The sequence below is a fragment of the Nuphar pumila genome, chromosome 10, assembly GCF_984573655.1.
Source record: "Nuphar pumila chromosome 10, dmNupPumi1.hap1.1, whole genome shotgun sequence".
Taxonomy (NCBI): Eukaryota; Viridiplantae; Streptophyta; class Magnoliopsida; order Nymphaeales; family Nymphaeaceae; genus Nuphar; species Nuphar pumila.
The window spans coordinates 84459918-84471250 of record NC_143258.1 but is presented as its reverse complement, the minus strand read 5'-3'; the positions used below and the strand labels follow the sequence as shown (position 1 = coordinate 84471250).

Genomic DNA, 11333 nt, shown 5'->3' with positions numbered 1-11333 from the left:
CGGCAGCGGGGGCAGCCGACCCTCTCTCCCGCGCCTGACCCTCTCTCTTAAAACTGTCTCTCTCCTATGCAGCAGCCAGAGGGGCGGAGCTCTCTCTCTCTCGACGAAGGGGCGCCAGCCAGGCCAAGGGATGAGCTCTCTCTCTCTGCAGCGGCCGGAGAAGGGTTGCGGTAAGCGGAGGCGAGGCCGCTTGGCCCCCTTCCTCTTCTTCTCTTCTTATTATTATTCCTCTTATTCTTACTTGTTCGTTCTTTTTCTTCTTTTGATTTTTGCTTAATTAAGGCTTTTTTTCTAATTTCTTTGATGATGACCTTCTTTTTCTTCTTTTGTTTGTTAATCATTTCTTGGTCATGATTTTTCATGAGGCATTCAGAATCAGAGTTTATCAGCAACCACAGAAGTGGCAGTTTGTCTTCTATTGGTTGTTTGATAACATGATTTCTGATAGAGGCATATGCCAAATACTCTGTGTTAGTTTTCGATGACTTGCATTGATAAATGTATTATTTTTGTAATTTTTATGAACTTATACAGGGATTTGTGGTTTCTATCAACTTATTTTTGTGTTAGTTTTTTATATATGCTTTCTGTATCATAAGTATTCATCAATTGAAGGTGAAAGTTTACTCTTTTGCGTCTTAACTTTGCCCATTCCTGTCAAAACATTGCTAGGTCATGAACCTGCTCTGAGCGTGTAACTTTTTGCACCTGCAGATGTTCTTCAAAGGAAATCAAATTGATAACTCAGCACTTCAATATAAACTCTCAGTTAACTGTTGTAACTTGTAACACAAGGCAGGTTGGTCATGGGGCCCGACCCAGGGTTTTCCTCGCTTCGGTGAGGGTTCCTCGTCATAAAAAAAAAACTGTTGTAACACATTTTAATCATCAAATTGTAAAGCCAGTTTCCTATAAAAGGGGGGTAACAAGTTTTCTTATGGATGATTTTATGTTCTTGGTTATATTCACTAACTAGTATGTTGTACTGCTTAATGATGCCAACTGCTTTCTCCTTTGATTTAGTAGATCTACTTGTGCATTTTTTGCTTATTGCATATTCAATATTTACTAGTGAATGATACATTGGACCTTTTTTCGATAAATTTACCGCACACAATAATTTTACAGGGAAAGTTCCTGCTTTCTTTGAACTCCAAGATTCAATTTGTAATATCTAACATGTTAGCCAAATTGTCTTGTGCTTGTTACAGTCATGGTAGCCTGCTTCACTGTTAAAACTTTTCACTTGCAGCCAAGTCATTCATGATGATGTCCTTCACCAGCAACAGATTGTCTCTGCTGACAAAGTCTTGAAACTTCTCTGTCCTTCCAGAGGAAATCCAAACTTATCCCGTTATAATCAGTTCTTGAAGACATGTTCTGATTTTTGTCCAAGTACCATTGCGGCTTCTGCTGTATTATGCTCGAAAGGAAGCTGATTAGATAATAGGGCTAGTAAAGCATGAACTTGATCAGGTGGTAACTGGCCTAACCAGTCTTAAAAGTGTGATTCTTTTCATTTGCAAACATGTAAATCCAGTTGAATTGGAAAAAAAAGAATGAATGAAAATGTACTGAAATACAGATCCATAAAGAAAAGGTGTATTCTAGGATGTATTTATTTGTTCATTTTCAACTTTTTGAATAATTGGATGAAATCCAGCTTGCAAATTAATCCAGCAACTGAGTACATCATCATCAATCAACGGACATTTGGAACACAGCATCTGAGTACAGTCCAAACAAACTTTGGACTTGGAACAGTTGTTACGGACCGAACATAACCAATGTTCAGTTCCGTCTCTTTTGTTCATTTCGTCCAACCCTGGACAAGCCATCAAACATACCCTAAGTGGTCCAAAATTTGGTGCAACAAAATTTTCCATGTGGTAAGCGGGGTCCTGTGTCAACTGTCAAGCAGAAGGCCCAGGATCAAATCCGTCTGCCACATGGGGGCGGCTGTTGTTCTGGTAGGGGTCCTACCCCCAGCTTGCCTTTCAAAAGGAAAAACAAAAAATTGTCTTTTGTTCTGGTAGACATTGAGTTTCGACCGTCGCAACCAATATCTTAAGATACATTATAATGCTTTTTATAAGTTATTTAATTAGAGATAGTGTTATGTTTTATTTATTATTTTTTAATTAACTTATTTGCTAATTTTGTCGAAAGAACATTTCTAGCTCGTCTAGCTCAGCTCTACTTATGGACAAAACTTTAAATCAATTGGAACCATATTTACCTTACCTGGTCCACCCGGGCCTCAATTACTTGCATCTTTATGGATTGAGCCTTTTTTAAACTTACGTCACTGTATAACAGGTGCGTTTTGAAGCTTTTCACCCTAGATTTGAGATGGACAAACATGGATCATATCTTAGATATAAAACAAATCCGCAAGGACGCAGTTAGGTCTCATTTTAGACAGGGCTGGGAGATTTTATCAACATGATTGTATTAGACATGCTCACATCCTACCAAAATCATAACCAAGTTCTATCCAACCCATTTGAATCATGTCTCAACATAATGCAACCTGTTTACATCAAGTTTTTAGCCACTTTTCCTTGAACCGAGTCGTTTCCAACTGAAGTTGGATCTGGTTTTGTTTCAAATTACTAAATTCGATTAAAGGTATGTCTGAGATTGGGTACATATGGATACGACTCATTTTCACCATTACAGTTTTGACAATGTTCATGAACAACAATTAAAACATAGATACACACCTCAACTGCTTCTGTCATGATCCACGGGTAGATGAACCTCTGACATGATCCTCCTACTCCTGTGTAACTAAACGTTTCCTACAAGGAACTGAAAAGATGTGCTAAATTTTGGTGGATTGATTCTTCATGTAAATCTCCAGTCGTATCTGACCTGTCTGTTGTCTCATAAACAAGACGGATACCACCTTTCTTCAGCACGAGTCCTTTAATCGAGTCGCCGAGCTCTACTGTCATGTCCATCCTGCCAACTTCATTTAGGAGGTACACTATCCGATCCCGCTCCTTAAAACGCCACAAGCATACGTTCTCGTTGTTTTGGGATACATAAACTTCAGATACGGTCAAAAGGTCTGCAGGAAACCTCTCTCCCACGAACTTTAATTTTGGTGCGAAGCATTTGAAATTGTCATCATTTCTCACTTGCTCAGTGACGACCACTAGGCATAGAATCAGGCTCTTGATCTTGGAATTGATCTGCAACGAAGTCGGAGCCTCAATTGATAGCATGATCCAGCGACGAAAACTTTTTTTGTTTTTTGGAAAGAAGATCCTGCTTGGAATCTCATTAGCAGAGACGCAAAAGATTTCTAGAGATCTACATATTTCCTGCAGCCAAGCCAAATTTTAGATAGAGCAAGCACAACTAATACAGCAGGAGAGAAAATCTAATGAGATCGTAGACTGTACCTTAATAAGCTGGCTCTTCAAAGTAGCACCAAGGCTGCTGCATCCACTGATTTGTAGGTTTCTCAAGGAGGTCAAACCATTTAGCCCATGAATATTTGTCAGATTCTTGCAGTTGGTGAGATAAAGTAGGCATAACCCTCTTGAGTTTGAAACATCTAATTCTTTCAGTTCAATGCATCCATGGGCGTGAAGCTTGACTAGGGATGACGGAAGCTGAGGGAGAGAGTGAAGCATACTGCTGCCTGTCAGAATTAGTTCCCTGAGCTGCACCAGGTAACTGAAACCTGATGGGAGGCTGCAAAGAGCACTGCCGTGCAATGCTAACGTTTTCAATGAGGTAAGTTCAGAGAAACTAAATGGGAGCTCCTTAAGCTGTGTATTGTTTCTTAGTTCTAGAGATTCCAACATTTTGAGTTTTCCAAAAGTACTTGGAAAATTTCTGATCCGTTTGCAGGATGCCATTTTAAGTATCCTCAAGCTGGAAAGGCTCCCAAATTCATCAGGCAATTTTGTGATAACAGACCCATTAATGTCCAACTCCGTCAAATTTGTCATTTGCACAATTGATTCAGGAAGGCGATTGAGACTCTTGCACTGGCATACTGAGAACTTCGAAAGTTTATCCAACGATCCTATGTTGATAGGCAAATCTCTAATGGCAGTGCCATCCAGAAAAACATTTTCTAAATTTTGTGCATTGCAAATTGAATCAGGCAATGCGGCAAGTGAACTGCACCCTCTGGCACTTAGTACACCAAGATTCCTCAAATATCCTATAGAGTCTGGTATTCTGTTTATTTTTGTGCCATCTAATATAAGTTGTTCTAGAGAAGCCAACCCTTCCAGTGATCTTGGTAATGCACATATATTTTTGCTCCCCTTCAAAGATAACTTCTTAAGATTCCTCAACCCCGTTACAGAATCAGGAATACTTTCCAAAACAGAGTTTTCACAGAGTAGGAGCTCTGTTAATGACGGCAAACTTTCCAATTGATCTGGGAGAGACATGTTTTCACAGCGAGAAAGGTCTAGGGTTTTCAAAGATCTCAACTGATAAATACTATCAGGAAGATTCACCAGCTTGTTGCAACCTCCCAAATTCAAATAAGCCAAGCTCTGCAGAAGCTCGATCGAGCCATGAATTCTGACCAAGTTATAGCAGCCATGAAGGTCCAATTTGACCAAGCCAGTGAAACTAGAAAAATCTGGAGTGGCGGCTAGTTTCTCGCACTTGTTGAGGTTGAGAACCTTCAGATTTTCAAAAACCTGTTTTTTCTTGACAAAATGTTTCTTAAAAACCTGCAAAGTACCAAAAATCACTTGTAAGAGAAAGTCATAAGGTAGTACATCAAGGAAATTCGCAAACAATGACCTTGTTTGGCCATCCACACCAAGTGAGCGTCCAGCGCCTGATAAACATTTCAACTTTTTAATGAAGGTGAACATTTTCATCCAAATAACATGCATGTGTTGGGCTATATTAATAGTGTGGTGAACAATGTAATCTAAATAACAAACAAGCATTGCCATACTGCCAGACACAATTGGTGCCCTATGAGAGGTAACTAGGTCCGGAAAAATGATTTCTTGACTCTGGAGCTTGAAATTTCGCAAATGACTTTGCTCTAGCAGATTAAAAGGCTTCCAATTAATGCATCATCCACAGCCCCACACCGTTTCCCTTGTGTGTGTGTGGTGTAGGTCCTAAATTTTTAGGGTGATGGGCTTTGGATTGCAATTTTTTGCTTAAAGTGATGTTGGTAGCGGTAATGATGGTGGTGATGTTAGTAGACTGGAAGAAAATTAGTTTAAAAATAAAAAAGGTAGGTCTCGCTTTGTTTATGAGAAACATGTTAAAAATAAAAGTAAAAAACCAAACACCAAAACTTGTTATTTAAAATAAGTATAAATAGAAATGAGTAATTTGTAAGATGATCCAAATAGGGGGTTAGAGTTCAGCTGAAAATTTTAGAACTAAGTCAAGCCGTATACTACCGCCTGTACATTTATCAATATTTTTTTCTCCTGCTCTGCAGTTTTTTGTTCAATCCCAAAGCATTCATAATTCGACAGAACTACGGCACATAGTGACTGGAACTTTAGTGTTCATTCTGGATTCAACTTATCATTATTCGCGCACTGTTGGCACATATACCTAGGAGACACAACAGTGTAGGAGCGTGTCTTTGAACGCAACATGAAAGTCCCAGTATCACTTTGCTTATCTATCAACATACCTTAAACCAGGCGCAGTGTTGCCTGCCACGGACTTGTGTAATCGCCTTGCTGTTTGACAGGTCAAGCACAGCAACTTCCTTCAGATCAATGGCATGAGGCAGAGACTTCAAAGGACAACCTTTCCACTCCAACCATCTCGGCTTTATACCTACACTTTTGAATTTCCCTTTGAAGTGGGCATGGTTTGTACGCAGCAGTCTGAGGTTGGACAATGGAGCAAGCGATGTGGTGTTCAAATTGTTGGCTTCCGTTCCTTGAGAATTGAGGGCGATGCCCTGGATCTTCTCCGTTGCCTGATAACAGATCGAATTACAAATGAGCGCATAAAAGTATCTTTAACATTAAATTGACGTTGGGAAAAGGAGATGACTGAGGTGTCTTACTCTGTCGTTGTCCAACACATGGAAGCTTTCTTGGTGTTCCCACAATCTGCTGCGTTTTCCAGTTTCCTGGCTTTCATTTTTCACTATTTCTCTTCCCATGTCTCTAATCTTCTCGTGCATCTGAAATTTGTTATAGACAATACTCGTCAACCCTTTATGGACAAGCTTCCGGAGAGCTTCGATTGCACTTTCTGGACAAGCATCCGGAGAGAATTGGCAACCCTTCCACATATGAACGGCATTATCCCTGTCCATTCCTATGAAGAAGCATGCTATGTCAAGAAAAATATCCTTCTCTATTGGATTGAGCTCGCCATAAATTACGCTGAACCATCCCGGATCTTCTGGGTTTGGCGGCCGTTCCCGGTTCATTTCTGAACTCGTTCCTTGGCCAGAGGTTGAGCTCGTGATGAGATTGATGTCCTGGTCAGAGTTCATGTTGCTTTTTGGGTCCGTACCATGATCAGGACCATGGCCCTTCAACTTTTCTGTTACCTCTTCCCATTTCGCTGTATCTCTTGTGCCAGAGAAGAATGATCCGAAAACTTCAAGAGTTAAGGGCAACCCACCAATTGCCGATACAATTGCCTTTGCTAAGTTTAGGTACTGATTCGTCGGCGGTTCTCTCCCAAAGGCATAGTAATTGAAGACTTGAAGTGATTCATTCTCATCCAATTTTTTGGGTCGATAAATCTCCTGTTCATGCAACTTGTTCATGCCCAGCACACGCAGTTCACTTGCTACTATGATAATTCTGCTGCCTGGGTAGAAGCAATACTTGTCACCTACCCATGCACTGAGGTGGTTCTCATCAGTGGCGTCATCAAGAACGAGAAGAACCCTCTTTCTGCATAGCATGCGCTTGATCAAACTCTTCCCGTAGCTAACCTCATTCACTATTGGGACTTTGTTCTTTTCCGTTTTCTTTTTCCATGGACAGAACCATGACCTTGAGATGCCGCTAATTAGCTGATTCTGAAGAGAGACAAGCGGATTGGCTTGTTCTACTGATGGTGTCACGGCTGAAACGAAGCTGCTACAGTCGAAATGGCTAGACATTCTATTGTAGATGGCCCTCGCAAGAGTTGTTTTTCCCATCCCACTGTCGCCCAGGATCCCAACCAGTCGAACATCGGTTGCTTCTGGTTCCAGTAGCTTCGCTACATCATTTATGCGCGACTCCATTCCGATGGTGAGTTTAGTAGCATCCAGTAGGGACCGATTTAACATACGCATGACCTTTTCAACCACCAGTTGTGTCAGCTTAACTGCGTCCCTGCAAAACAATCGAATCAAAGCTTAGGACACAAAAAACAGGGAACCATGGCAAGAAGTTTTGAGTATAGCATCATCATCGTGATGTTCAGGAATAGGGTCGTCCCTCTAAACATGACATTGGGGTTCTATATGGGACGAGGACAAATAGAATCCAACATATGTTAAAAGTGCATGCTGCTTTTCCTTGCAATGTATCTTGAAATGAGATACAGGTCTGTTGAAAATTCTTTGAAGAAGAGTTAACACTCCTGCAATTACCTATTTCAAAAAGATTCCCATTTTTCTGAAAGACATTTCAAGACCCAAAAGTTTACAGTGACATTTTTATATTAACCATTACCATGAAATTAACTTGCAGAATCTGTATAGAGAGTTGTAGTGAAAAATTGGGCCCTCAAATGTCTCCTCAGAAACAGCGTTTCTAATTGATGGAGATGACGGGGATTTCATGAACCCCCCATCGCCGCTCTCAACAACGGCTCCCAAATAGAGCCTTAAGCGAGCAGAACCTTGCCTGATAACTCATAGCTGGGTCGAGATTTGCCCTGAGACCTTTGTTCCCAACTAGGGATGGCAGTGGGGGGGAGGGGGGGCAAGGTCTCCACCCCCGCCCCGCCTCAAGATCAGAACCTCCATCCCCGCACGGGGATGGATTTTAACCTCCACCCCCGTCCCGCCTCAAGATTAGAACCTTCATCCCCATTTCATATCCTCCATCCCCGGTTCAAACGGGGGTGGGGCGGGGCTATTGCAGGAAAAAGGGGCAGGGATGAGACGGGGATCGTGGCAGGGACGGGGCGGGGCAGAGAAAAGTGTACGTCCATCCCTGTTTCATACCCTTCATCCCCGGTCCAAACGGGGCAAGGCAGGGCGGCCCCCCGCTTTCCCCCGGTCCACTGCCATCCCGATTCCGAACGTCGCTGATTGAGTATTGGTTCCACCCATTGACTAAGAATCAAAATGTAGTCCCTTTCATCCAACCCATCCTACTTTAACTAAGGGCATGATGCCAAGAAGTTGATTTGAGAGGAACCCCACATTCGCTTCATGTGGGGCTCACTTCAAAATGCCCTTGCTTATGAGATTGCTCATATTGGGATCCCCTTACCCACCAACGGGCATCCTGGACCACCATTATTACATACTATATTGGAACGTAAACGGCATGGTTGGGGGGGTATAATCTCTTCTTTCCTTCTGTTATTGTCACAAGAATTAATACGGCAGTTAGGAATAAGGTGATCCTTTAACATTGGAAAATTGTCATTTAGAGATTTTCCTTTGCGTAATAATTTAGAGAAGGATATAAATTTGCTTCAGCCGTTTGTACATGCAATCAAACAAAAAAAAATCACTTTTCATATTTTTCGGCATTTTTTTTGTTTTTTTTAACATTATAAACATGTTTAGACCATATTTTTGCAACATGTAAGTTGGTTTTCTAAAAGCTTTAACAATCAACAGGGTCATAATGTACCAAAATTGGAGTAAATTTGGTAATTAGTGAATGCACAGTAAAATTACTAAACTGCCCTCGTTGCAAAAGAAAATAGGCAAAACGCACCTTTTCAAACCAAGTGTCAAAAATGATAACTTATACGGATCTTAATCATGATATTAACTTCAAGTCTTCATTTGGAAAATCAAGAAGACGAAAGTCTTTATCTGTTACTCTCAAAAAAGAACAAGCCTTTATTTGACATATTCAGTTAAAATTAATGTGGGTCTGAAAATGTCTTTTCAGTGAACAGGAGACTTGTTTGGAAATATCAGAAAAAGCGGGTGCCTAAATGCTCCTTTAACTATATGGAGCATTTTCTACTTTACTTTAATTAAATATATTAGGCCCTTGGGCCTCGATATATATAAAACACTCGAGAAAGAAAAGCCTCTGACAGTGCTGAGAGAGAGAGAGAGAAAGAGGTACCGATCTGCATCATCATAACGAAGATGGCATGCAGTGGGCTCTGCAGCTTCTGACAGTGCTGCCCTCCAGCAATTCGTTTCCTCCACAAGGAAGTTCTCTTCTAGATTTCGGAACACTTTCTCCAGAGTTCCTGACTGATACCGAACATGAGACGGATCGACGTCGAGAAACACGGGAAGGATCATCCTGCTGCATCGGATAGCACGACTAATCTCCGTCAGGCACCACTTTGACTCTACGTACGACTCTGTGAAGATGGGTATCGTCACTTTAGACCTCTCGATTGCGTCAAGTAGCCCCCCAATCTTTTCCCACTTGCCCGATATCCAATTGTCTAAGAACGTAGTCACTCCGCGCCGTTCCAGTGCCCGAAAGAGATCGATGGCAAAAGCACGCGTGTCGGCATCCTGGCTTCCCAAGCTCAAGTACACATCAAATTCGAATTCATGACTCTGCGATTTGAGCTGATGCTGCGGTGATGAAACTGCGGGAGATGACACAGTCGGTACCGTTTCCTGCTCTGGAAATGAAGCCTCAGTCGGTGCGGCCACTCGAGGATGTCTTGGCGTTGACCACGGTGACGGCCACACCTCGGAAGATGAAGGTGCCACGGAAGAAATGGTCATCGAAGTGGCTCTATAATCATGTGATACGGTCGAACTTCTGTCAAAATCGTCTGACACAGTCGAACTCGCGTCAGTCCCATCTGATATAATGGAGCTCATGTCAGAATCATGAGACACATCAATCACTTCAACCCAGGGCATTTCCCTCGACATATCAGGCCGTTCTGTAAAGCCTGTCAAAATTAGATTTCGCAGATTCTTGAGGTACACTATAGACTCTGGTAGAGTCCTTATGGAGGTGAAATCAAGGGCAAGCTCCCTTAAAGACTCCATGTCACCTAATAAATCCGGTAAACTGGAAAGTCCGCTGCAACTTGAGAGTGTAAGGGTTTCAAGAGATCTTAATGCACATAGAGAGTTTGGCAGACTTTGGAGCTTAGTGCAGCGTTTCAAACTAAAAAAAAACAATCTCTTTAGATATCCAATCGATTTGTCAACTTCAGACAAGGCAAGACAGTCATCAAGCACCAATTTCTCCAACCCTGGACAATGTGAGAACTCAGGAGTTGTGGACAGGCGATTGCATCCACTGAGGTTGAGAACTCTCAAGTGAGGATAAATCTGTCAAACCATGCGCATTATTGTCAAACCATGCCGTTATTGTTATTCTCTTTCTTGTCAACATCTAAGAAACGAAACGCTAAAATTAGTTATCTTACAGTTTTACCTTTTGTGATGGAAAGCGCTTGTTCCACATCCCTTGGATCATGCCATAAGATAGGTCAAGGACAGCAAGTTTCTCAAGATCAAATTCACCCGGCAATGTTTCCAAGGAAAGCTCCTTCCACTCTAACCAGTTCAGGTTTTTAGAGAAATGTCGAAAATCATCGGATATATCCACACAATTGAGGCGAAGTAGCCTCAAGTTGGGTGTAACACCCCGATCTGGGACCTCAGGAGTCCGAGTTCGGTTGGTATTACTTCCCAGAGGGAAAAGTGCAAAGCTTACATAGTGAAAACGTGGCTAAAAAAAACTTTTTATTTTATTTTCATAATCAACTTTTTCCTTACAATTGTTCATCATTCATAACAGGATAAAAGCAAATACAATTTATTCTCAATGACAAGGAAAGTAAAAATACCAATGCTCTGCTGTAGACCGAAAAAGCTGCTCCCAAACGACTGATCTAATGTCTGTAACCTACAGTTGTAATTAAACACAAATGGGGGTGAGTCTACAACCCAGTAAGAAATAATTATAAGTAATTAAACAACAATTTACAACTGTAGTAGGCTCTAAGCCCCTAGTCTTATTTTAATTCTCGATACACCACACATGTTTGTATATTTTAATTTCCCCCATTATCATTCTCAAATACTCTCTTTCACACAACTATCACTAGGCTTGCTATACCGGTAATAGTCATCTATGGGCGTAGCAACCCTGTAGAACACCTTAATTCTACATGTTGGCCAGACAATGAACCATACACTCCCAGTGGTCCCCGGACCACTAGGCACTGCAGTG

At 41.6% G+C, this 11333-nt stretch overlaps 1 protein-coding gene across 1 annotated transcript; it reads right to left on the bottom strand.

Moving 5' to 3' along the window:
• Nucleotides 1–2600: 2600 nt before the first annotated feature.
• Nucleotides 2601–10138, bottom strand: LOC149827126 (uncharacterized). Its single transcript, XM_090018440.1, has 5 exons — nt 9240–10138; nt 6035–7310; nt 5651–5944; nt 3414–4712; nt 2601–3332 (listed from the first exon to the last, which is right to left on the bottom strand). Exons 1-5 carry the CDS (start codon nt 10136–10138, stop codon nt 2805–2807), a joined length of 4296 nt encoding a protein of 1431 aa, XP_089874566.1. The 3' UTR covers nt 2601–2804.
• Nucleotides 10139–11333: the final 1195 nt, after the last annotated feature.

What these genes read in the sequence shown, in the direction of transcription:
- LOC149827126 (XM_090018440.1), bottom strand. Translation starts at nt 10,138, where the DNA reads ATGGAGTCTTTAAGGGAGCTTGCCCTTGATTTCACCTCCATAAGGACT. An exon ending in CGTTATGATGATGCAGATCG is followed by an intron (nt 7,311 to 9,239) that starts GTACCTCTTTCT and finishes ATTGTTTTGCAG; the next exon opens with GGACGCAGTTAAGCTGACAC. An exon ending in TGAAGAGCCAGCTTATTAAG is followed by an intron (nt 3,333 to 3,413) that starts GTACAGTCTACG and finishes GCTTGGCTGCAG; the next exon opens with GAAATATGTAGATCTCTAGA.